The 27,137-nt window shown below is 40.5% G+C and overlaps 1 protein-coding gene across 13 annotated transcripts in view; it reads right to left on the bottom strand.

Moving 5' to 3' along the window:
• The window catches only part of PTPRF (protein tyrosine phosphatase receptor type F), a 686,838-nt gene that overhangs the window by 123,375 nt on the left and 536,326 nt on the right, over positions 1 to 27,137 (bottom strand). For all 13 annotated transcript variants that reach the window (XM_089514948.1, XM_089514949.1, XM_089514947.1 and 10 more), the window contains one exon: positions 5,244 to 5,432. In XM_089514948.1, coding sequence (XP_089371074.1) covers positions 5,244 to 5,432 — 189 coding nt within the window. The remainder of the gene's footprint in view (positions 1 to 5,243; positions 5,433 to 27,137) is intronic.

The following is a 27,137-nucleotide window of genomic DNA, read 5'->3' as shown; positions in this document are numbered from 1 at the left end:
CTTGGGGCGGAGCCACGTGGGGCCTAGCTAGTGGGCTGGGCTCCAGAGGAGGAGGCCACGGCTGCAGAGATTCCTCCTCTGGAGCCCAGTCCACTGGCTAGACCCTGTGCGGCTCCGCCTCCGAGAAGGCTTGCCGCCAAGCTGGGCTGCGAGGAGAGATCCTCGGAGCCTAGCTGGGATCGGCAAAGCCTTCTCCAGAGGTGGAGGAGCATCCTCCGCCTCCGAGAAGGCTTGCCGCCATTTATATTAATGCTTTTTGAATTTATTAATTTTTTGGTTTTTTAGTTGTTTGTGTCCTCCATTTACAAAATATGTCCTACATTTTTTTACATTTGTCCCGGTTTGGAGGTAGACAGTTATGGCAACCCTATCCCCAAAGTGTGCCCTTTAAGAGATTTTGGACTTCCCTTTGAAAATCCCTTAAAGAGCACAATTTGGGGACCACTGCTATAGAGTTACATGGGCAATTTACCAGATTGAAAGCAGCCCTCCAGCTATCATGATACTACTGTACTGTATTAGTACTGTTACTCAGAACAAGCCTGCATAATTCTGCCTTTCCCTTCAACATTAGTGCTATTCCACAAGATTACCAGAGTCTATGGGATTATCCACAAAGGCCCTATCATTCCATTGCTAATATCTCCTTTTTGGTCAAGGTGCTTGACTATGTGGTAGCTGAGCAACATCAGACATTTTTGAGGTAAATTGATTATCTAAATCCATTTCAGTCTGGATTTAGCCAATGTGCAGTATTGAAACAGTTGCCTTGGTTTTCTAGGTGACAGATGGGAGTGCTACCTTCTTGGTCCTCTTGCATCTCTCAGCTACATGGCTGACATAGAAATCATATAATACAGTAATGGTTTTCAAGGAACTATTTATGTTCCTTTATGTATCTAGTTTGAATTGAAGGTGCTCCTGAGGACACTCAAGGTCCTAAATGGTTTGGGACCTCTATACACCCCTGCTTAAGGACTAAAGCAGCGGTTCCCAACCTTTGTTGGGCCGCGACCCCCCCATTGGGAACGAAAGTCCCGCCCGCGGCCTCCCTGATTGGTTGGGAGGCCGGGAAGGGGCGGGAGTTTCGGCCACCTACAAGCCCCAGCGGGCTTTGCGGTCGGACGTCCCACCCCTTCCTGGCCTCCCAACCAAATAGGGAGGCCGCAGAGGGAAAAGGGGCGGGACTTCTGGTTGCAAAGCCCGCTGGGGCTTGCAGTCCCGTCCCCTTCTCCCCGCGGTTGCCTGGCAGCCCTGGGGAGAAGAGGAGGAGGCGCCCACCCGCCCCTTCCTCCTTGTGGGTGCTTGCCCTCGCAGGAAGGAAGGGAGAGGAAGAGGCGACCCCCCGCCCCTTCCTTTTTGTGTATGGCCGCGCCAGCGTGGGCACGCGCAGGGAAAAAGGGAAAGGAGGGAGCCCCGCCCCTTCCCCTTTTACTCGCATGATGCCTGCTCCAGCTCCGGCACCCACGGGGAGAAGGCGAGGCGGGGGGATTCCCAACCTCGCAACCTCCAGCTTGGAAACCCCTGGACTAAGGTCTGTTGGAGAAATCCTCCTCTATGATGTCCCAGTGGAGGCAATACATTGTGGGAAGATGTTAGAGGGCATTCTCTGCTGTTGGCATTCAGGAAATGAACTAACCAGTTACAAACCATTATTTCCTGTTTTGTCCTAAACTTGGTTTTAATATCATGGCTTGCTTGTAAGATGTTAGCCACAGATTCGTAGTCCAGACGAAATTGAAAGAGCTCCTGGTTTCTTTCTTGGCTTGCAAAATGGAAGAAGTGAATGGGCCTACACATACTAGAAAAAGTCTCATTTGTATCTCACTTTATAATGGTCAATATTTTTTTATCATTAATCAAATAAATAGTCCCATTTTTCTTCTTTTAACTTCAGTATGTGTGCTGATTCTCATTCTGACAACTTTTCGATTGAGTGTAACTGCCTCCTCCATGTTTTGGATGTTAACTAACATCATTACATTGATGTGAACATTGCCACATCTTTCTCCACAATAGTATCAGCTAAACTTTAATAAGATTTTATTGCGTTTGACAGCATTATTTAATGAACAGTAGCTTGAACATCAAGTGGGGGAGAAGTATCGCAGAAATAAAAACAATTAACAACACTAAAGCTTTACAATGGCAATCAAATGGGAACAGAAGGACAATGTTGCCAAAACTCTTACAATTCTCTCTTCCTAGCTAGTTTTCCTTGGCTTGAAGAACAGGCAATAAAGTGGAAAACAGAGTGGAATATCATGCACCTATCATAATCCTACCACAGCTATGTTACATTTTGAAACTAATGTCTAACACGGTTGAGATAAAACCTTTACACTGTGTCTTACATGCATGCTTTTAAATGTCCCAACAACTTGATTTCATCGTTCTTTAACCCAATTTAAATCATATTTTAAGTTGCAATTTATGTTGTACAGCATGAAATAAACTTTATTCAATTAAATCAAACTGCTTTTCTTATACTGACTTGTCTGAATACAGTTTAGTATTTTATTATAAAACATTCGTAACAATTTTATTTTGGCAAGCAGCTGCAGGACCTATCCAGTCCTGTAAAATCAATACAGGGTTACAGAGGAAGAGATGGGAGTCACAATAGTGTCCTTAATACAAAGTGCAATATTTTCATAAAACTAAGTGTAAGAAGTATGACTAAAGGTTTATTAAAAAAAATTAAAACTTGAATTTGCTCCTAAACACAGCCCACTAGTAATTGTTCAATCTCCTCTTCACATGTGAGATTAGGAAGGGACAGACCTGCTATTATTGAGTAATTTATTTGTTATTTAGTTTTAGAATAATAAAGCCTGCAACAAGATAAAGTTGTTGTTAATGTTAGGCAAGAAGGGCATATCTGGTATAGCCTTTCCTAATTTCATGAAAAAGTTAACATTTTATGAGGGGCAAGGACTTTGCAAGTACTGCTACTTTTTCTGTGTTAAAAACATGAGTGCTCTAGGCCTTGAGTGGTATGGTGCAAAGGAGCTTAGCCCCTAAAGAAGTCCCCCCCCCCCAATGAAATAGATAAACAGCTTTTTAAAATATAAAATGTCACATAAAAATGACCAGAGGCAGGGGAACTGAATTATTTTTCAGGGGTGTCACGGGCCCTATCCATCATTTGCCCCATTTCATATAGCAGTGTAAATATTGTTGATTCTACAAATTAAAGAAAGGACTTAATTTATTTTGGGAAATATTTACTTACTTACTTAGGGGGGATACAGACGGGCAGAAAGGGGCGGCCAGACGCTGTACCTATCTGCCCAGATGGAGGCCGCAGCAGACAAACACTGTGGCCTCCACGAGGCTTAAAAAGAACCTACTCCCAGCGGGTTATTTTTCCACCATGCGTGGGCGCCATTGGCGCACCTGTGTACAATGATGACATCCATGCGGTGCTGCACTCTTTGGGTCTGTACTGGGCCTTACTTACTATCCCACCTTTCCCCTGGAACTATTTATGGAAACAAACAAACAAAAGGAGTCTGGCAAGGATGAAGTCTAACACAGCTCAGTAGTAGCAATATGCCTGTTTCATACAGTCCTGACTTTAAAAACTCTTCATTTTTGATAAGAAACAGGCAATATTAGACTGTGACTATATTCCTATTCACATCTCTCTGAAAGTGACCTTCCTTGGAATTAATGAGACTTAGTTCACCATTAAAAGTGATTAGGATCCAGATGCTTACATTAAATTTGCTAGGAATTCTTCATCTCTACAAATAATGACCTTGTGTCTCTCTTTTGAGTATAGTATATATGGAGTTCTGTAAGCCTCATTTACAGTATAGTCTAATCAGTTATATCTCAGGTCTGCAGCAGATTTGTTACGCATTGATTTCTGATCTTGGAAACTCACATATAGTCTACAACCAAGGGGATCTATGATTGAGATTTTAGACACTGCTTGCAAAAAGGGGAAAAATAGAGCAATGTAAACTTTGCCTGCGATGGCAGCGCTGAACATGTTTTGTTTTTAAACTCAGTTTTCACCCCACAAGCTGGCTCAGCAGCAACCAAATGCACATGATGTGAATGTTGTTGAGAACCTAGCATTTGCCTCAGGCTTGCCCTGCTCTCCTACAATCCTCGTAGATGCAGATGCTGATTTAGTAAGTATGGAGAGCAAGTATCCATGGATGCATTTCCCTGGTGCTGTATGCATAGTGCCTTTCACGTCAAATTAACAAGGGTGATATTTTCTTTCAGTGTAAGCATCTCAAGATTAAGCTAAAGGTCACTGTGAAATTACATAAACTGTAAATGTATCAGTGTAATTAGCCTTCACTGCTCTATATGGGGAGAGCCAAGTGCAAGACTGAGGTCTAACACATGTCAGTATGGTGCTAATTATAAACTCAGGCAAACTCTTCTGCATACCAACCTGAGAGCCAGACTACTATGCTCACATACTTTACATTGCTTGCAAAGCATATGAAGCAGTGGTTTTGGATGCTAGTGTAATTGCAGGCGGGTTTATGGGTATATATAGGCTTCATTGAATGAAGCATATACTCTAGTCAAAACATCAATCACTCACAGTGGGACCCCATAGAACCCTGTAAAAGCTGAAGTTTTACATCAAGAGCTTTTTATTACTAAGGCGATCCACTTCAGGAGAGCATAATGGAATCCTTGAAATGTTTAATTCCCCTTTGAGTAATAAGATGCTAGACTAATATATTTAAATTATTAATGATTTATATATTCTATATTTTAATATGCTAAGTGCTGTACAATTCTGGCATTACTCATCCTTGAAATAACTTCAGTTCATGACTGATAAGAGATTCCAACTTAGTTTTCCATGATTCATGTCCAACAGGTTGTCAAGGTCAATGTACCATCACATCGCATAGATGGTGGGATGAGGGGGACAGCACATGGAATTGTACATTTCGACTTCAGAAGTTGGTGCCAATGTATCCTGGCAGATCATCTGATAGGTTTTTTGGCATTTGATTCCAATCTGGTTAAAAAATAATTTGAGAATGTTTTAAGAACTGAATGGGAGTTATTACTTATTTTTGCCCTTGAACCAAATGAGTACACTATTTATGAATCATCACCTTTGTTTTCTTCAACGTGTTTTTTACAACTAGCAAGATGTGTTTCAGTTTTGCAGAATCAGAAACTCCACAATGGAGTTGAAGTGATAACTTACATAGCAGAGAAAGCCTGAGAAGTCTGCAAAATGAGAAGCCTTTTACCTGAACGGAGCTGTTTGATTCTCCCATTGCTAGCAGCTGTGTCCACGGGAAGGAAGTCTTTGAACCAGGAGATTTCAGGGTCAGGGTTGCCGCTGGCAGCACAAAGCATTGTAGCAGTGCGGGCCTTTTCTACTACCTTGAGCTGTGGGCCCATGTCTATGGTTGGAAAGCCGGAGGGGATCTGGTTCTCTGCAAGAAAGTACAACAAAGAATCATGTTAGTGAGACATAATAGGGAAACATTCCAGCCAGCTTGCCATGTTGAAAACTCCAGCCTGTGAACACAGAGCACAGATCCCTCTGCCAGTGATCTGCCAGAGCTAACTTCCCCATCTTGATCCTGGATAGGGCACTGTATATCTATACAGAATGCAACAGGCTATTCTACAGCTACTCAGTGTATTTTTACACGCACCCTTTAGCAATGAAGACAGTTCAAATATTTGGCAAGTATTTTTCACTGCACATTTCCTCATGTTGTTCTGCTCTTCCAACAGCAGATATGATTATTAAAAGACTACGAGGAACAAATGAATGTAAAATTAACAAGCCAAAGTAATTGCACCAATCCATGCCAGGGTGCACATTAGGAAGCTGCCAGAAATGCTCCCAGGCAGTTGAAGGTACCTGAGGCATGCAGAAAATGAGCAATGTACACCCTGCCGTAGCTTACTGCTCTATTATAAGATGAAAGTATCACTGTGATGAACAGTTTTTTTAAAAAAAAAACTACAGTAGAAGGAGAAAAAGGTAATGCTCTCACAGACAAGTATGCCTCAGCCCATTAAGAGACTTGCATAACAGAAAAACCCAGAATGCTCCAGAAATCTTTCAGCAAACAACTACCAAGCTGAACTCATTTTCTCAAAATCTAAGGGAAGAGGTACTGTTCTCTGTTAAATGTGAACTGCAATCAAAACAGGCAAATATGCAGAGAAAGAGTCAGAACACCATTTAAAGACTTCTTAAAATATTTGAACTTCATTTATTCACATATGATCCTTGTTTGAAGATATTTAAACCAAATCAGAGACTATTAGATATTTTCTTACCAAACAATTCAGCTTCAGCAGATTTTTTTAAACTGGTCAGATATGTAATGAGGAACATTACTCCAGATGGATAAAGGTAGACTTGTGCTTTTACAGACTATAGTTAGGTGCTGTACTTCACAGCACTTAAACTGGAGGCTGCAGAGAGCCTGTCATATGCTGAAGGGCCTCATCCAATAAACGATATTTGGAGATTTGATGAAATAAAACAAAGCCATTGATACCACAAAAGTACAGCTTTACTGATGGCACACAGATGATAAAAAATGTGGCACAGAAAGTAAATGCAAAGAAAGTTCTCACATGTCCCTTCAGTCAATGGAAACAGACACAGCTCAGTACACAGAGATATAGGGATATCTCCTGGGCCAAGAATCTCCTAGACAAATAGCCAGTTATTCTCCCTCAAGACCATGACACAGAGATGCTTCTAAAGGTGTGGGATTTATAAGCCGACAGAGACCACTTTTAAGAATCTACAATGAGGTTCAAAGGTTGGGAACGGAAGATCTGACCCCTCTTCATGGGCCCATGTCTAAGCTATTCAGCACAAAAAAGGGGATATAATAATAATAATAATAATGTTTATTTATATACCGCTTTTCCAAATTAGATCAAAGCGGTGTTATGACTGTTATGACTGTTCCTGTTGGACACATCCTTATCAATATGGAAACTAGTAAAGAAAAGCACTAGGTACAAAAATGTTTATATCTTTTTGCTTATGCCTGCCATATTGTATGGGGCCCATGGAGAATTCAAGACAACTAGAAGGTTAAAAGAGTCCTGTTAAATTAATCTACACAGGTATATATTATAATGTGATATAGGATTATATACCACAATATATAATACTATCTTGTACTATAACACACACACACGCACACACACAAACTCACTTCCTCTCTCTCTTTCACACACACTATAATGTATAATATAATACAATACTATTCTGTATAATGTATCATACAGACTTAATGTCCCACACAAGAGGGCCAAATAATTTCATTTGCCAATGTTCTTTTGAAAATTCAGATCACTACAGAGCTCTTCCCATTTTTAGTGGACAGGAGTACATAGCTAGGATGGCATTTTCCTCGTTTTGTAGAAGAAAGCTTTTTGTTCTTTTTATCCAGCATCCTTTATGAATAGCCTTCCCAAATTGCAGCTGTTTAGATCTGTTAGCCTATACAATGGTCATTTTGGCTGCAAAAATGGGAATTCCAATTCATGACAAGGATTGGGAGAACACCAGTTTGGGTGCTTTAGAAGATATGGCTTTGTTCTCTATTTAGGGCCTGGGGAGGACCAAAGTGTAAAAAGAGCACCTATAGTATCATATATATTATTGTAAACTGATCAGATATGAATTTTTTCACTAGCAAAAAGGAATGTTTCTAAACATATGCAGAGTCACTAGCCTCTGCCACCAGATAATCAAAACTTCCTTCAAATATCTGAGACCAGAAAGGCTTCTTTCAAGAAGGCTTACTTAATGTTAAACCACTCTTGAAAAAGCCCTCCCTAGATCACCTGATAATAAATAATTATAGACCGGTCTCCTTACTACCTTTCTTGGGCAAGGTGATCAAGAGGGCAGTTGCCTTCCAACTCCAGGCTGTCTTGGATGAAGCCGATTATCTAGACCCATTTCAAACCGGCTTCAGGGTGGGATATGGAGTTGAGACTGCCATGGTCGCCTTGGTCGATGATCTCTGTCTGGGCATCGACAGGGGAAGTGTGACCTTGTGGGTGCTCTTGGACATCTCAGCGATTTTCGATACCATAGACCATGGTATCCTTCTAGAATGCCTGAGAGAATTAGGTATCGGGGGCACTGCATTACAGTGGTTCAGGTCCTACCTCTTGGGCAGATTCCAGATGGTGATGCTGGGAGACAGCTGCTCTCATAAAAGAGAGTTGACATCTGGCATCCCTCAGTGCACTATTCTGTCTCCCATGCTGTTTAACATTTACACAAAGCCGCTGGGAGAGATCATCTGGAGACATGGGGCGGGGTGTTATCAGTACACTGAAGACACCCAAATCTACTTTTCTATGTCTCTTACTGCTGCAGTGACCAAGGATGGCATCTCTCCTCTAAATGCCTGCTTTGAGTCAGTAATGGGCTGGATGAGGGAAAACAAAGTCAAGTTGAATCCAGAGAAAATGGAGGTGCTTGCGATAGGTACCCCTTGTCCAGGGATGGAGATTTGTCAACCAGTCCTGGACGGGCTTACACTTTCCCGAAAGGCTGAAGTTCGCAGTTTGGGAGTGCTCCTGGACTCGTCTCTACAGTTGTCATCTCATGTGGAGGTGGTGGACAGGAGTGCTTAGTACTAACTTCGGTTGATACACCAACTGCGCCCCTACCTGGCCCAGAGGGACCTTGAAGCAGTAGCACATGCTCTGGTAACTTCTTGCTTAGACTTCTGTAATGCGCTCTATATGGGGCTACCTTTGTACCAAGTTCAGAAGCTTCAACTGATTCAAAATGCTGCAGCCAGATTGGTCACGGGGACATCTAGATAAGACCATATCACTCCAATATTAAAATCTTTACATTGTCTGTCGATCAGCTTCCGGGCGCAATACAAAGTGTTGGTCATTACCTTTAAAGCCTTACATGGCTTGGGTCCGAGTTATTTAAGGGAACACCTCTCCCTACACAATCTGCCCCGCACTCTTAGAATATCAGGGAAGAAACTATTGGAATACACGAAAAACAGATTAGTTACAACTTCCCATAAAGCTTTCACAGCCACAGCCCCTGAACTATGGAACAACTTGCCAGAAGATATCCGACTTATTACACTGGAAGCCTTTAAGAAGGCACTTAAGACGGATCTCTTCCGGTGGGCCTATCCATTTGATCTGCTATAATTGATCCTAAAGAACACCCCCAACTTCCAACTCAATAGTATAGGAACAGATGACGATTGGATATTTTATTGATTGGTAGCAGTATTGCTGACTGTTTTATTGTTTGTATTTTTAGATAACATTGTATTTGCATTTTGTATTGTTGAATTTTTTGTGGTAATCCCGCCTCAATCCACAGGGAGAGGCGGGAAATATAAATAAAATTTATTATTATTATTATTATTAATAATAATAATAATCTTTGCAGCTCATACTGCACATAGAAGTAATTTTTGAAAAATGTCACAGTAGAACCAAAGATTTCAAGATATAAAAAATGTATGTTATCAGATCCAGGAAAAGTAGGCTTCCCATATCCCGCCTGGGGGCGGGACTTTCCCGATTTGGGGCGGGTCCGCACGGTCCCGCCCCGGTTTGGCACCGCCCCCGGGACTCCCCCCCAGCGAGTCCTCCAAGCTTGGCTGGGGCTTGGAGGACGGCTATCTCCCAAGTCCTAGCTATGCCCTGGGGGCTCTTCCGCGATCGCGGAGTCCTCCAGGCTTGGCTGGGGCTTGGAGGACGGCTATCTCCCAAGCCCTAGCTATGCCCTGGAGGCTCCTCCGCGATTGCGGAGTCCTCCAGGCTTGGCTGGGGCTTGGAGGACGGCTATCTCCCAAGCCCTAGCTATGCCTGGGGGCTCCTCCGCGATCGCGGAGTCCTCCAGACTTGGCTGGGGCTTGGAGGACGGCTATCTCCCAAGCCCTAGCTATGCCCTGGGGGCTCCTCCGCGATCGCAGAGTCCTCCAGGCTTGGCTGGGGCTTGGAGGACGGCTATCTCCCAAGCCCTAGCTATGCCCTGGGGGCTCCTCTGCGATCGCAGAGTCCTCCAGGCTTGGCTGGGGCTTGGAGGATGGCTGAAGCAAAGCCCCAAACCCCTGCCTGGCTGCCTCCGTCGTGGGGGGGGAATCCCGGGGGTGGGGGCAAAACGGCGACGGAGGCAGCCAGGCAGGGGTTTGGAGTTTCGCTTCAGCGAGGCCCCATTCCCTTGCCTGGCTTCCTCCGTTGGCGACGGAGGCAGCCAGGCAGAGGAAAGAGCCTTTCCTCTTTCTCCTCCTCCTCTTCTTCTGCCTCCTCTCCTCCTCCTTTTCTTCCTCCCCTTCTTCCTCCTTCTTCTTTCTCCTCCTCTTCCTCCCCTTCTTCTTCATCTTTTTCCTCCTCTTCTTCTTCCTCCTCTCCTCCTCCTCCTCTTCTTCCTCCCCTTCTTCCTCCTTTTCCTCCTCTTCTTCATCTTCCTCCTCCTCCTCCTCTTCTCCATCTCTTCTTCTCCTCCTCCTCTTCTTCCCTTTTCTTCCTCCTCCTCTTCTTCTTCTCCTCTTCCTCCTCCTCTGCCTTTTCCACTCTTCCTCCTCTTCAATGCCCAAATGTGCTGTTTGGAATGGGGAAGGAAGGTTGGCCAGAAAGGGAAGTACGTTTCTGCCATCTGTCTAGGAACAATGCCAAAATGTCCTCCATTTTGATCATGCCTAAGAAACATGCATTTATATTAACATTTTTTAAAAATAATCAATTTTTTTGCATGTCCTCCATTTTTTAAAAAAAATGTGCCCTACATTTGAAATTTTGTCCTACTTTTGTCCTACATTTGTCCCAGTTTGGAGGTCCAGAATTATGGCAACCCTAAGGAAAAGTCATCTTTCTATAATGTCTCCTCTATAATTCACCATCCGAATTCCCCTTTTCCCATCCAGTACACCATTTTCCTATACTGTATCCCTTTTGTTTCTATCTGATGTTAGCAATCAATGTTGTGACACAAGGTCAAAGCCTCCAAACTACAAAGGTAAAGAATGTGCTGAATACAGCATGCTTCATCCATATTAATTTTCCATGTCAAATTTACATATTCATAATTTGCATAATCCTTCCAGACCCTGCAGGCTTCTGGCACTGGTCTTGTTCTCTCTTTTGCCTGTCTATAAATGGTCACCCAATATATAGAACAAAACAGGGCTATTCAGATATTGGAGCTAAACATCTTTCCCTGATATCCTGCAAAACTTTCCCTGATATCTTTCTAAACAGATAAGCTAAACATCTTTCCCTGATATCCACAGACTCCACTTTTCCACCTCAGAATTCAACAGCTTGGGGCATCACAATGGGCTGGAATCTGGCTTCAGTGTTCAATAATTTTCTACAGATGTTTCTAAAGAAAATGCAAAAAACAACAAAGTTTAGTAAGGGCCTTAGCCATTTTGTGTTTCTCAGTCTGGCCTCCCCAGAAACCTCCTCGTCACCAGGAAGCACATAAAAAGCTTTTTGTGTAGAAGGTACCACTACTACTTCAAAAAGTATTATTATTTTTTCTCTCTATTGATTTTCAGAGACAAAAGATACACAGAGTTTAACTGGAAAGACACCAGAGCCTACCATTCAACGATAATAAAAAAAAAGTCATACTGATACAAGTGCAACACATACTCCTCTACAGTTTGAAAATGAAACAAAAGCAGGGATACACAAGAGTATCACAGCTTAGCTTGCAAAGACAGACACAAAGAATTGCAAACAAAAACCACTCTGTTTGAACTAGCCAAGTATGCCTGAATTACAGCTGCACCTTGCTGCCTGAAATATAAAATAGGCAGTTAATCCAGGGAGGCCAAATCCTCCCAAGTGATCCAATGTAATCTCTAAACCCAGGTTGGGTGAGAAAATTTTCTAAGCAAAGAGGTAGCCAATTAATGGGGTCTGGTGTATCTGCTGATGAGTTCCCAGTAATTGAACAGTACATATCTAATTTATTAGGATTTATTTATGGCACCCAGAGCTATCTAAAGATTATGGTACAAGGTAAGCATTAAAAACAACACAGCAAAACTTGATTAAAATATCTTCCTTCATGATAGTTTTTTTACTCTAACCCTTCAACAGGGTGGTGTGATGATGAGATGAAATTGCCCCAAATTGAATTTTTCAGTCTTCACCACAGATTAATCTTGTAACTGACATTTTTAATATCACCACTTGGAAAACTTACTTCTAGATTGAAACACCTATAATACTGATTGTGGTGCCATATTTAAAAATATGGCAATGGTTTCGCTGCCTCAACTGCATATACAGTATATGGTGGATGTACAATTAGATGGAAATCAGACTGTGAGATGTCAAATGTAGCAGACATGTAATCACATTCTGTTCAAAATAATTTGCTACAGCAACTACAATTTTGGGTTAAATTTTTGAAAGAAAAAATGATCAGAGGGGCTGGAGAAATATAGCAATTATCCTCTATCTGGAATGATATTTTCCTAATGACATGAGGAACACATTTTATCACTAAGGCATTTTTAAGGACTTGTGAAGATGGTTCTTGCAATGTCTATTGTGAGATGCAGCTATTTTTGAATCAAGTGATAGTCCTTACCTACACCTGACTATTTCATTTGAACACTCTATCAAATGTATTTCTTCATTTTCATTAATAGAGAGAATCAGTCAAGATCATGCACCATGATGTGACAAAAGTCAAATTGTTTTGACCCAAGTATAGAAGCCACAAGGCAGACTTAGAGGTCATTACAAATGGCCACCTCTACAGTCTTTCCCCTCCATTACAAAAAATCCAATTTAGGTTTGTTTTGTGCAGTGAGACCAAGTGTTCAGGTCACAGACACAGGTGGTCAAGAGAGAGGGAGGGAAGATATTAGTCCGCACATCTGAGAAAAACTGGATAGTCATCCCTCAAACTTCCATACACTGACAGCGGTCATCTACGCTGTGATCCTTCTCAACTTATCTGAGAATGTAGGCTGTCAATTCATTTCTCCCGTGTGCCAGGTACTGCTGCAATATTTGTGCCATATTATTACATACTTTATTTGCATAGTTTCCTGAAAGCTTGCACAGGATGGCAGTGAATGGCTCTTGGACCTGCACCAGTCTGTGGACCAGTACTTTAAGTAACACTGCTTTAAACTGTTGTAAGTCTGCCCTCCATTTGCTACTTTAAATGTTATGTGGAATGCATTTGTATACCACACACATTGGGTTGGAGGACTGGTGTGTGTATGTGCTTCTGGAATGGGTGGGAGGAAAATTGGACATGCACCCTGATTTCATTTTCCACAAGCACTCTCGTGCTCCCCTCTATTGCTTAGACTTTTGACTAAGGGAGGAGTCTGCTGAAAATGAGCAAAAAGAGAGGGAATGATTCACCATCTTTCCCAACGTTCCTCAACAGTTCTTAAGGGTAGCACACTACTTAACCATCTAGTTTCATGATCTTGAAATTTAAAAAAAAAAATGCAATTCCTAATCAGCTTTTTAGAAATTGAAAGAATGGGGAAACAAAAATTACTAAGGTGTGATTCATTTTTAAACATTCACAGTTTGCTATACTGGACACAAGTAGTTTATATATTTTGTCCTACAGGGCCCTTAGATTCAGAAATGCTCCTGTGACTCTTATAATCCCCAAATGCATATCAAATGCATATACTACAAAAGCTGGGGTTATGGTGTTTAAAAAATGTGATATGCATGACAATGTGAAGACACTTGGATATCAGTATTCTGCAATTATGGGATGTCAGCAGAAAATCTAGGGAAAATCTTGAAGTACATAATAGAGGAAAGACAAAGTACGTGAAATAAATAACTACCACAAAGCAAGTTGGCAGGCTCACTGCTTAATACACTTCAGGCTATTACACAGAAAGAATAAATTACAACATAATGATCAACTGATCTTTATATTGACAGGAATGAATGTGGTTCAGAATAAGGAAAATGGTTAGTTATTAGGAGTACTTAAGCAATCAGGGTGAAAGAGAATTAAACAAAGAACAACATATTAAAGGAAAAGGCATTAATGCATGTTTCTACCTTGGAAAAGACTGCAAAAATAAGTAACTTTCCTAGTAAAAACTTCTGATGGAATTATTTTTATGCTGCTGTTTTTCACAAAAGTCTGCTGGAAAACTACATTAAGATGGTGGCTCCATTCATCAATTTGTTTAGAGGACCACATACAGTAGGCCCTCCATATTGGTGGCCTTCTAATCTGCCATTTTGACCACCTGTGGATTGCCAAGATGAATCATGCTTGTTCACATAAGCACCACTGAATAATATGGGAATAAAAACCCAGCATACTCAATTGCACATCACTCCACCCTGCCCAAGGCTGAAGCTTGTTTAAACAAGAAGGGAGGGACACAGCAAACTTCGTTTGGGAGGAGGTTCAAAACTCTAGAAGCAGCCACCAAGCAGGGTCTTTCCTATGTCTTCAGAAGATGAGCCTGGTAAGGTGGTGAAATGGAGAGAAAGCCCTCCCCACAAATCTACAGCAGTTCAAAAGCCAGTGGAACTGCTGCAAGTTTATGTAATAGAAGAATCAATGTAATAGAAGAATCTGAATCCTTTTGGCTAAGGGAACAGATTTATGTTGAAAATATGGAAGGTGGAAAGCAATGAGACACAACTGGCTGAAAGAATGCATTTACAAGTTTGAGTTAGGATCATGGTTTCTTAGCATACTACATGTATTAATAGGCTAGTCATCAAAACAGTTTTGTGTATGGTCTATGTTAACAATTTTTCGAGGTGCAACTCTCTGTGCGCCTATTTGAAAAGGTTATTGCGAGAAGAGATCAGCAAGTGACCAAGTAGGCCCCATGGCCATGGCTAGTGGCTGCTGCCAGCAGAACATGGTGTAGTGGTTTGAGTGTTGAATAACCACTCTGGAGAAGTGAGTATGAATCCCTGCTTGGCCATGGAAGCCTACTTAGGCAAGTCATACTCTCTCAGCCTCGGGGAAAGGCAACGGCAAAGGCAAACACCCTCTGAACAAATCTTGCCAAGAAAACTCTATAATAGGTTTGCCTTAGAGCCACCGTAAGGAATGACTTGAAGGCACACAACAACAACAGCAGCAGCAGCAGCAAACATTGCTTTACCAAGTCAGATCATAACAATTTCAAACACAGATCATAGCAATAAACTACAGATGATTACCACGTTACATGTACTGCATTAACTGCCTTAATAAGGATTTTTGTTCCACCACCAACTGTTTTGTTGCAGGCCAATGTTAATAATATAATTACCATATAGTCCACCTAATTTTGGTTTGACCTTAGGGAAAAGATACTATCCTCAAACACAGGCATTGGACAACACCCTGTGTATAAACAAGTGGTTTATAATCCATGCTATAACAAATCTGCTAAAGGCATCTCACATTCTTTATTGTGTTTCATGTTTTTGTTGCTTTTTAAAAATAAATAAATCATAGTACAATTTGCCAAGAAAGTGCAATAAAGTGAAAAACAATTTCAGTGCATATAAGGGTGATGTCCCACTGCCCCAGGTAGAACAAGTGAGGGCCTGCTCCTGCCAAACTAAACACTACAACAACACAGAATGCTTTATGAGGTCCATAAAGCAAGGACTTCCAAAGCAATTTGGCAAAGGAAGGCAAATAATTCAGGTTACTCATAGCAACAGAAAGACACACAAATAGGAGCAGCTTCTAATGACAGCCCCGCCAGCCGATTGTGATGTGGCACTCCAGAGGGAGTATGGAAGGTACAGCATTTCAAAATGCTCCATTCTGAGTTAAATAAGAAGCTTTTAAGAGAATTCTCTCTAAGGAATTTAACCATATGAAACAACAGACAAGAGCAGAACATAAACAAATATTTGGCACCTGAAAAGTACCTGGAGCATAACTATTCAGGGGAAAAAAACATCTTAGTCAGCCCAAACTTCTGAATGCTACTTGCATTTTAAAAAGAAAGAAAAGAACCCCAAACAATAAAGGAAAAGTTGACATACTCGAAGGGTACAAGCCTATTAATGGGAAATATAGTTTACCCTTTGAAGTGCCCCTGGCCCAAACCAATTTCCTGGGTACTAGGAATGAATGATAGGAGATGACTCATGCTATAATAGTCTTGTGTTCTTCTAATGCAGTATCCTGTTCTGGCCATATTGTCATCAACAATATAATGGGAGTGTTAGATCACTGGTTCATCTAGCAACAAGTCATAATGTTTTGAAATGGAAAAGGCGAATCCCTAACCTAACCTAACCTAACCTAACCTAACCTAACCTAACCTAACCTAAGGGAACACATTAGGAACTAGATCAGATATGGCACCACACAGCAAACAACACAACTCCGATTGCAGAGACAGCCCATTGTATGTTTCTTGTGTTTTTTATCTATTTAAATATTTATACAGGCATCTTTATATTATTATTATTATTATTATTATTATTATTAATTGTATTTATACCCCACACTTCAGAAATGTTCTCAGATGTTCATTTGTTAATTTGACAAGATATCTAGTGGTATTAAGACTGGTTTACAACATGGCAATTTTTAAAAAGCCTAGTAAAAGCACAACAAATAACAAAGAAAAGGGCAGAATATACATAAAAAGCAGCTGTACCACTCACCACTCACTGTTTATAAACCAATTTAAAATGCAGGGGATTTGACATGATGTGAAAAAGTTTATAATGTTAATGCCACTTGTATTTTCACACAGAAAGTGTTCCACTCAAGATAACACAACAGAGAATCTCCTACATTTATTTTCACATGATATGATTCCACAGATACTTGAAAAAATGTTGGGTTGGACAGACTAGTAGATTCAACATAATACAGCTTTGTATCTGTAGATATGCAATCTTCCATACTAAGTCTCCATCCTTATAATCATTGTCTTTTCTCTAGTTTCCCCAACCTGATGTCCTTCAGATATTTTAGATGTTCCTTCACCACTGATCATGTTAACGCACCAGACAGGGTAAGGCTGCCTTGCTTCCATATCTTCACACCTGTGCTGATTGTCTGGCTATCTGATAGAACTGACATTTTCTTTCTTCATGTTAAGTCTGCATTGTTTTTACCACATTCTAGGGCATTGATTCCCAAACCTTGATCCTTCAGGTGATTTGGACTTCAGTTCTCAGAAGCCCTAGCCTGCTTGGCCAATATTCAGGGATTCTGGGAGCTGAAGCCCAAAACATCTGGAGGACTAAAGATTGGAAACCACTGTTCTACAGCAGGATCCAAACTTTTAAATCGAGTGTCCTTAATCTTTTCTCTGTTTCTCCACAAGGATCTTCAGACTCATCTTTCAGTTTTTTCTGTATTGCCTAGTATCAGCAATTTTCTTGAGGTGCCACTTAAAGAGTTAAATTTTGTCATACTTTACTCCTTCTATATCTCTAGGCTGTTATGTGTATCTTTGCTTTTGATGTAAGTTCTAGTGTTGTATAATTAAATAAGATAGCCCTCCTTTATTAGTCAACCAGACAAGTTCAAAACTTGTACCGCTGCACTATACGGCAGATCTGTTTGCTCTTACAGATTTTTTGCTCTTTAGCATTCATTTTCATTCAGGATAATCCATATTAATTCAGTAATTATAAACCATCAGGTTGTATCAAGTTCCAAGTATGAGATATAATATGAAAATGAATGGCATCTGCTAATCCTTTATCTCAACAAATTTCTTGTAATTCTTTACCCTAACTGTATATCAAATATCAATCACAGTTATTTTCTATTATTCCCAAGTGTAAATATCAGAGGGTAATCATCTTCTGGCAAACTATCAAGAGGAATACTAGATATCACCTGTGGCTTTTTACTTTTTTAATATTAGGAACGCAATTTTCATTTACGATTCAGCTAAGGTAATAATCATCATAATCTACTCAAAGGAAGAAGCATTATCTCAATGGCCAGATAGCTGCTGCCAACCTTATTAGCCTATGCAATGTATCAATTATTGAAGTTTACAAACCTCAGACACTCTAAGCAGTGATGGTGCTTAGATGGTTTGCCTCTTGTTTTTCATTATGTAAGATCTTAGAGCATTGGTGTAGTGGAGCCAGGGCTATAGGTCAGAACACCAGGACATTTAGACTAGTATGAACTATGACATCATTTGCCATCCTCCTTCTTCTGTACATTTTCCTGTTGTCTTACAGTAGCATGCAGGAGGGAGTACACTCGTCCCTCGGTATCTGTGGACTTGCCATTTGCGGTTTTGATCATTCGCGGATGGCAAGTCCTTCCTCCCTCCCTCTTCCCTGGGGCCACCAGGGCCTGTAAACCATGCCGGCCATATGGGGTTTTGCTTTCCCAGCAGCACTCGAGGCCCAGCATATGTACTCCCCTCCCTGTCCCCTTCTGCCGCAGCCAATGGACGTGCAATACATCCATTGGCTGAGACGGAGGGGCAGGGTGTGTGGACTCTGGGCCCTGAGTGCTGCTGGGAAAGCAAGTCCCCATGCAGCCGACATGAATTACAGGCCCCGGTGGCCCTGGTGCCGGAAGGAAGAAGGAGGGAGGGAAAGGAGGTCATGAATTTTGGTATCCGCAAGGGTGGGGGGGTTGGAGGGGTCCAGAATGGATCCCCGCGAATACCAAAGGACGAGTGTATTTTTCCAAAGCATGTTATTGCAACTTTGCTCTTATTATGCAAAGTAGTAAGGGCTGGCTTGGTCTTGAAAGGAATAAGATCAATTTAGGGTTGATGAAAATGGCTTGAAACGATTTGTTGATAAAGATCAATGATCAACACACTGGCCTGCATATTTGACCTTTCCTTTGGGGACACGACTGAGAAGACTACCACACTGAGCACCTACTCAGAATGACTATGTTATATGGGTGAGCAGTAAGGGCAAATGTAGTTGTAGTTGTACCTACAGTCCCAAACTACAATAACATCCAAAACCAACAAAACAGTGATGCCTTTATTGGACCAACCAAAATGCACAAAATGAATGTTGCAAACTTTTGATGCTCTACTGGCTTCCTCATCAGGCAAAGGTGTTAAAATCATACAAGAGAAAACATTATGACGATGTTAGTCACACACCTGCATTTTGTCAAGATGTAGCAGCTGGCTCCCTGGAAGAAGATTAACCATCCATTATGAAGCCAAGCCCTCTCTCCAGTCCATCTGCCTTGGTTCAGGCCTCGGAGGTAGAGAGGAACTGCTGGACCTCATCCCCTTCCCCACCACTACTCCCTTCTCCTTTTGTGTCATGTCTTTTTAGATTGTAAGCCTGAGGGCAGGGAACCGTCTAATTAAAAAGACTGTATGTACAGCGCTGTGTAAATTTACAGCGCTTTATAAATAAAGGTTAATAATATAATCTCAAGAGGAGCATCTTTTTGCCTTGCTAATGGAACTTAAATTTTATCTCCTGGAATACCCACAAGGCCAGAAGGAGGAAAGGCCTGCTTGCATGAATGTCCCTCCAATACCACCTGAACTGAGAACTGCTACACCTTGACAAAATGCAGGCTTGTGACTAATACTATCATAATTTTTTCCTCCTGTATGATTTTTAATACCTTTGCCTTATGAAGAGCCAGTGGAGCTTTGAAAGCTTGCAAAATATAGTTTGTGTATTTTGGTTGTCCCAATAAAGGTATCACTATTTCATGAATTTTGGATATTATTATGCTTTACAATATGGCCAATGTGATATACAATCCCAAAAGTAATTTTTCTAAGCTATAGTAATTTGTCCTAAGAGAGGAAAAATTTAATGGCAGCTTTTTCCCATTGAGGTGTATTTTGCTCTCGTGCAAGGCATAACCTTTCCTTTATTTACAAACAGACCACCAGAATTATTGTGGACAATTCAGGTTCACAGCATTATCAGACCCTCAGTGTTGCTACCTGTCAAAAGTTGAATACCTTTGTTGCCAAATTGACAAAACTGTTCCATACATTCACAAGAGTGATTGCCACTACAAACTGAACAATAAATCAAGTTAGAACTGGCTTCTCCTGCCGCCTACGATAGAGTAGAAAGCAGGATTTGAAAAATATATCATTCTCAATGGGGACAGCCCCATCATACCCAGTGGACACAACTAATTCTCAAGGAATTTACATTTGATCTGTACGTGTCTACAACGGTGACAAACCCAGCATTTGAAAGACAAAGTAAAATAGACTTGAGTTTGTACAAAAGGAATGAGTTATTTACATTCTAACTCTTCTGTTAATTCATCATGGATTTTCCAGCTTACTTACCTGCACTGGTGTGTTATTCTATTAGTATAGAGATTTTCATTTTAGGAACATAATCAATAAGGCATTTCCATATATCATTAATGTAACCTGCTATTAAAATTAATGGATCATTGATTTTGATCCATTTGAGTCTGGTTTATGCTCAATGGATGAAAAATGGTGCAGGAAATACATTAATATGACAGCATCCATCTTCTGAATATCTGAAAGTGTGGCCCCATATTAACATCACACATTGATGCTGTCACTCAAGTGGATTTAAAATCTGTTTCTGCTTCATGCTGCAGGGAGAGATATAGGCAAGCAGATTTAGGGCCACAAAGGGTCAGAACATGCTCAGTTTTGCTTTATTTCTCAGGAATTAATACGACATTTATGATACTGCATCTACAGCAGACTCATATATGTCAGATTACTTCATTAACACAAAAATTTATACTGTATGGACACAGTTGTTATTAAAATGGAATTTAGGTTATGTTGATAATGTTATCCAAAAATGTAAATGATTTTGGACAACACCGTTCAGTCACATCATACAGAGGCTATTATTTCCCATATCTATAACAGGCAATAATATTGCCATTCCATGAATACAGCCGTCTCACAAATCTAGAGTGATGTAGTGTGGTAGTTTAGAGAATTAGCTAGAGATACCCGATTCAAATGACCAGCTCAGTATGAATTTGAGTGGCTGTATTCATTTTTTAATTTAATCTTTATTGGTATTTTAATCTACATACAATAATATAAGAAAACTTTGACATAATATTCCACATATATATGATATATCACATTAGTTATCCATTATTTACTACCTTATATAAATCTATTCATATCAAACCATTTAATTTTAATTAAACCAGTAATTTTTTTAAAAAAACACCACACACATAAAGTTGTTATTAATATCTTCATTCTTCTTGCTTCTTCTTTTCACCATACACTTTTCACAGTTACACAAAGGTATAATACTATTAATTATATTACTAATTCTCCCCCCTTCTTTTCTCTCTTTTTTCATTTTTCCCCTTCACCAAGTGCTCCCCATCACCAGAGCCTAGTATCTTCTTATTATTCTACTCTCCAAAATTGTATCTCTTCCTGTGGCTGGATTCATTCTGAATGCTAAACCATGATTTAGGAAAATCTGGGTATATTAAGAATGAAATATGTGTCGGTAGTGCAACCAGCTAATGGAAATAGTGTTTAAAGATCATGACTCAGAGAAAACCAAGATTATTTCAGCGGTCCTTGGTATCCAGTGGGGTTTATTTCCAGGACCCCCCAATACCAAAATCTGTGAATACTCAAGTCCTATGGTGTCCCTTATAAAATGGCAAAATTAAGTTTTTTGGGGCGTGCTTTTTTTTTTGGGGGGGGTATATTTTCAAGATGTGTATGCTTGAAATCTGTGAATGCAGAATCCATGGATACGGAGTCAACTGTATATTGTTTAACAATTAAAAATGCCAAAAAATTGTATGCCAATAGGTTTTTTAAAAAAATAATAAGTCTATAAACCTCCTGAATCATTAGAGAAAAAGAAAACACAAGTACTGTAACATGCATCTTGCAACTCCTGCTGAAATTTAGGCACAGGAACTTTTCTGCATTAATCACCTTGCCAAGAATACATTCAAGGCAGAGAGACAGCCAAGTCAATGGAAAGCCAATGACCTGGATACAAGCATAAATAAAATAAGAGTCTTGACAAGTGATGCTTGATAACATTGAGTTGATGTAACTGATCAGAGTTTAATGGGATGTCTTTTTTTTAATACATAGATTGTAAGTACTGCAGCTGAGTTCTCTATACATAGCACTGAAACATCACCCACCTTTTCCTAAAGCACACACTGTTAAAAGCTTGTGGCTAGTAATTCTATCCAGGGCTTTAAAAAAAATCCCTTGTGATTTTTCTCTCTCTAAAAAGCAGCAAGTTGGTAAAGGAATCACATCAGAACCAGCTGCTTCTTTCCCTTTTCTGCATCAATAAAAAAACCTAACAGCAGATTAGCCAAAAATTATATATAATATTTCAGAAACTGCATTTCCTGCATTAAATCTGATGCTGCTGTCTTGATGTTCATGATAGTGAAGGGAAAAATGCACATGTATGCAAACACACACAGAGACCAATGAATGCCAGTGCTGTCACCAACAAAATGTTTAATTCTTCTGCAAGACAGACATTTCTCATTTTAGGGCAAAAGCAAAGCAGAGTTCATCTTTAGCCACATGTTGCCATAGAGGTTTTGGCCATACTATTCAATTATGTTGTTGTGTGACTTCAAGTCATTTCTGACTTAGGATGACCCTAAGGCGATCCTATTACAGGATTTAATTGCCAAGATTTGATCAGCAGGTGGTTGTCTTTTCCTTCTTCTGAGGCTAGAATTGCCACCCAGACGGTTTCCATGTCTGAATGGCAATTTGAACCCTGGTCGCCACAGTTGTAGTCCAATGTTCAGACCACCACACCACACTGGCTCTCATTCAATTATGTTATGTTCCCTAAATTAATTCCATGTGTATTCTAACACATTGTGGGAAATGAGGATAATTTATGTACTGCTTTCTGTCAAACCCAAGTAGGTTAAAAAGATCCATTATTCTTAACCAATAAAACTGCTTCACTCCATGAATTTAGAAGTCAGTATGTATGTATGTTTGGTTCAGAAATTATTGGGAAGGAGACATCTTGAAAGCATCTAGGTTCTTGAGGGTTTATGTGTTTGCTTTTCCTTGTGGCAAAATACACCAAAAGGCAAGGAATCTGAACAGAGTGTTTCCACCACACAGAAATACATCAGTTTAAGATGTAACTTCAAAAGAGTCAGACTGTTGCCAACTTAACTTTTCAGGACTGCTGCACATAAAAAAGTACTCACATACCCCTTTCTGGATCACTGGGAAATGGTGAATGAATTAACTTCATATATTTGAGTACAGGGAGATACATTACAGAACAAATATCATATGAGGTAATCATACTGTATCTTTGCAAGCAGACTCACATAACGTATGTACTATTTTTGATATGAATTATGTTAGTATTCTAGTATTATTCTAGTATTATGCTGGCCACAGATCATTAATTTTGCTGACAACTGTAACACTCTGAGAAATTAGTTTTGCAGACAACTGTATCACTGATCGGAAGTGACCTATCCCATAAGAAGAACTGGGGTTTTCCTTTAGCTGGTCAGTGTACACTCACATGGACAATGGGTGAATCTGCTCTAATTAGTCAGCAATTACCACCTTAAAAATGTGTGGGCAAATTATAAATACAGGTATTATGAATTCAATTCTGCAGCTCCCCTTATCCCATTGAGTTATATTTCTGCCTTCTACACAGAGAAAGAGAAGACTTAAAATGTGATGGGTTTCACTGGTTAAACGGACCAGGAATAGCCCAAAGCTCATCTGTTTCCGGATGCAACATCATGTAAGTTCATAATGTGCTTTCCAAAGAAGCATTATGTTTTTCCTCTCTCACTTTGTCATATTCTTGCTAAGGAGCCAGTAGTGCTGAGATGAGACTCAAAAACCACTGGCCAATATTCTGTATTTATGTGTGAAGACTGGTGAATGAATTCCACATTCTCTCCCACTGAACAATGTTTGAGCTGATTGTTTTTTGAATGTCATAAAAACATCATCTTTTCCTTTCCTCTGTCAAAATCCAGAATCTAAAATACACAGTGTCTGTCTTGTTTTGCCATATTTAGCACACATTAGGTTCTAATAAGCAGACCTTTGTCAACAGACTCATCTGACTGCTATCCTTATATTCACGACCTAAGGGAAGTTTAATGGGAAAGGATCATGCCATTTTTACAATCAAGTAGTCTCACAGTTGTCTCTACAAAAACTGTGGTTGCCAACACCATCTTTAAGCAGTCTAATAGCTTTGGGATCCCATCCATTACCAAATGTCAGTGGTTGTGAATTATGAGGAAATAAGGCTGCATCATTCCTTGTGATGTATATGGATGTCCAAAGGCACTCAACCCAGTTAGACCTAAGGAAGGGAAGATGCATACCTGTACTTGCAGCATTATTCAGATCAGAAATGCATATTCCCAGCCTCTGAAGGAACAAAAATCCCCCAGATTCTTGGGTCTAACTAATTATAAATAGGTGCACAATTCCTAACAGCCTAAGTAGCCGTGCTTGGGATTTATGCCAAATTAAAGACAATTCATTTCCTCTCTCAATTATTATAAACCTAATTGCTCTGTCCTTGATTTAACTTCATCTTTCATGCACACAGTCATTTAAGGCACATTCTAAACTTTGATGCACAATTATTACACACCTTAATTGTTCTGTCCTTGATTCAATTTAATCTTTCATGTACACAGCCATTTAAGTCACATTCTAAACTTTGATGCACATGAAGAACAGTTAATAAAGAAGTTCTGAATCAAAACCAAAGTGGCTGTATCTAAATCTTTCTGAGTAGGAAGATCCTTAGCAGAGTCGAGATCAAAGATTAGAGGGGAAACTGGCACAAACCCTTTACTTTCTAGTACTTAAAAGCATGAATCAGTTCCACCCTTCCCTTTCAGATACTCATATGATATAGAAAATGGCAGATCACAGGCAATCAGTGTGGTTTTCATTAGCATTTTGAGTGAAGTTCATTGACGATAGGATGTACCAAAGACTATCTGAACTCCTCCTGAACTACTTCACTTCCATACATAGGAACCAAACATTGGATAGCTTTGTGAAGTCGAAGGCTTTCATGGCCAGCATCCATAGTTTTGTGTGGGTTTTTCAGGCTATGTGGCCATGTTCTAGAAGAATTTATTCCTGATGTTTCACCAGCATCTGTGGCTGGCTTTCTTCCCCCAAGTGTAATGCAGGAAGAAGGGAACAATACCATCAACAAGTAGTTGAACATCTGAACATTTTATGTGCAAAACACTTTGTATAGAGAACCACAGTTTTTCTAGATGGAGGTTGGAAACAGAGAGAGAGAGATGTCTCTCCCTTATTGCCCATATACACACAAACTAAGCATTCCAAAGTAAGATGGAAGGACAGGTAGATAGACTCTACACAAAAATATAGGCAAAAAAGCCAGATCTAGAGTAGAATTGAAATGGGGGTCCCTTTGAATGTGTATGATTTTTACACAGGATTCTCCTACTCCTATGCACCAGCAAATAAAACTTGCATTACAGATATGGTATTTTTCAGGACCATTATGCACAAAACCATGAAGCGAAAGCAAAGAACTTTATAGGTCTTCATGAATTTTACAAGAAATCTTCCCCCAGAAAACAACTGTCAAATCACAGATCACTTCCATGTCTGTAGCTGAAATATTTGATTATTTTCTTAGCATCTTAAGCAAAACAAACAAACATGAAGATCCCCAAGGTTCTGTGTCATATAGCTATATTGTTCTTGTTGTGTGCCTTCAAGTCATTTCTGACTTATGGTGACCCTAAGGTGAATCTATCATGAGGTTTTCTAGGCAGAATTTGTTCAGAGGGTGTTTGCCTGAGGAATGACCTACCTAATTTGAGACAGCATAGGCTTGGCCCATGTTATCCTGGCCCGTCTTCTCAGCCCTAAGACATTTATTGGGAAAACACTCAAAAAATATGTTTCTATGGCCCTCAACAGATGGGCCTTTGCGGTGCCCTTGTTACGTGCGACGGCTGACTGGTGGGCAGAGTGCCCATATGCCCGGCAACCCTCGCATGTAACGAAGGCATTGCAGCTGTGCAGCACCACCCACATGGAGTGCACAGCTGTGATGTCGCAGCTGCTTTTTACTGCTCCATTTTTTCTGCACAGCAGCGTCGTACAATTTGGTTGCTGCGGCACTGCTACACAGAAAAGAGAGGCGCCTCCCTGGTGCCTCTTTCTGGCAGTCTGTACCCTGCCTCAATCAGAACTGGTCAGGACTGTTTGAAAATATGTTTCTCAACTTTTCAACTGTGTTTCAATTTTAAAAAACGATTTGATCCAACATGGGATGTGACTGTACAGGTGCTACAAGTGATGAACTATTTGCACAGAATAATCTTTTAAAGTAAATGTAAGGTTAGTCATTTGACATGAATGTCTAGTTGTAACTAACTGCAGGGGGTGGTGCTCATCTCCGTTACTATGCCAAATAGCCAGCGTTGTACTCTGATAGTCATGTGGCCAGCACGACTGCACCAAACACAATTACCTTTCCACTGAAAGTGGTACGTACCTATTTATCTACTTCTTGTACCAGAAGAAAGTGGCATTCTCTCATACTCTAGGATAGAACATGTAGAATCTTTTAATCTTTGTTATTTTGAACTGTAGCTCCTAAAACCCCTTAGCTAGTGAACTGGATGGCTAAGGGGTTTTAGGAGCTAAAATCCAAAATAACAAAGATTAAAAGATTCTACATGTTCTATCCTAGAGTATGAGAGAATGCCACTTTCTTCTGGTACAAGAATGTTGACCAAACAAAAGTAGAGAACTAAACTTCCACTATTTACGTCAGGATATGGAGTGGAGACTGCCTTGGTCGCCTTAGTCGATGATCCTTGTCTGGGCATAGACAGGGGAAGTGTGACCCTGCTGGTGCTCTTTGACCTCTCAGCAGCCTTCAATATCATTGACCATGGTATTCTTCTGGAATGCCTGAGAGAGTTGGGAATCGGGGGCTTTGCGTTGAAGTGGCTCCGTTCCTATCTCTCAGGTAGATTCCAGATGGTGATGCTGGGAGACAGGTGCTCGTCTAAAAGAGAGGTTGTACCTGGTGTCCCTCAGGGCACCATAATGTCTCCCGTGCTGTTTAACATTTACACGAAGCCGCTGGGTGAGATCATCTGGAGACATGGGGCGGGGTGTTATCAGTATGCTGATGACACCCAAATATGC

This window comes from Sceloporus occidentalis, unplaced genomic scaffold, assembly GCF_023333645.1.
Source record: "Sceloporus occidentalis isolate IW3139 unplaced genomic scaffold, rSceOcc1.0.p SCAF_3, whole genome shotgun sequence".
Lineage (NCBI taxonomy): Eukaryota > Metazoa > Chordata > Lepidosauria > Squamata > Phrynosomatidae > Sceloporus > Sceloporus occidentalis.
This window is presented reverse-complemented; position numbering and strand designations above follow the sequence as displayed.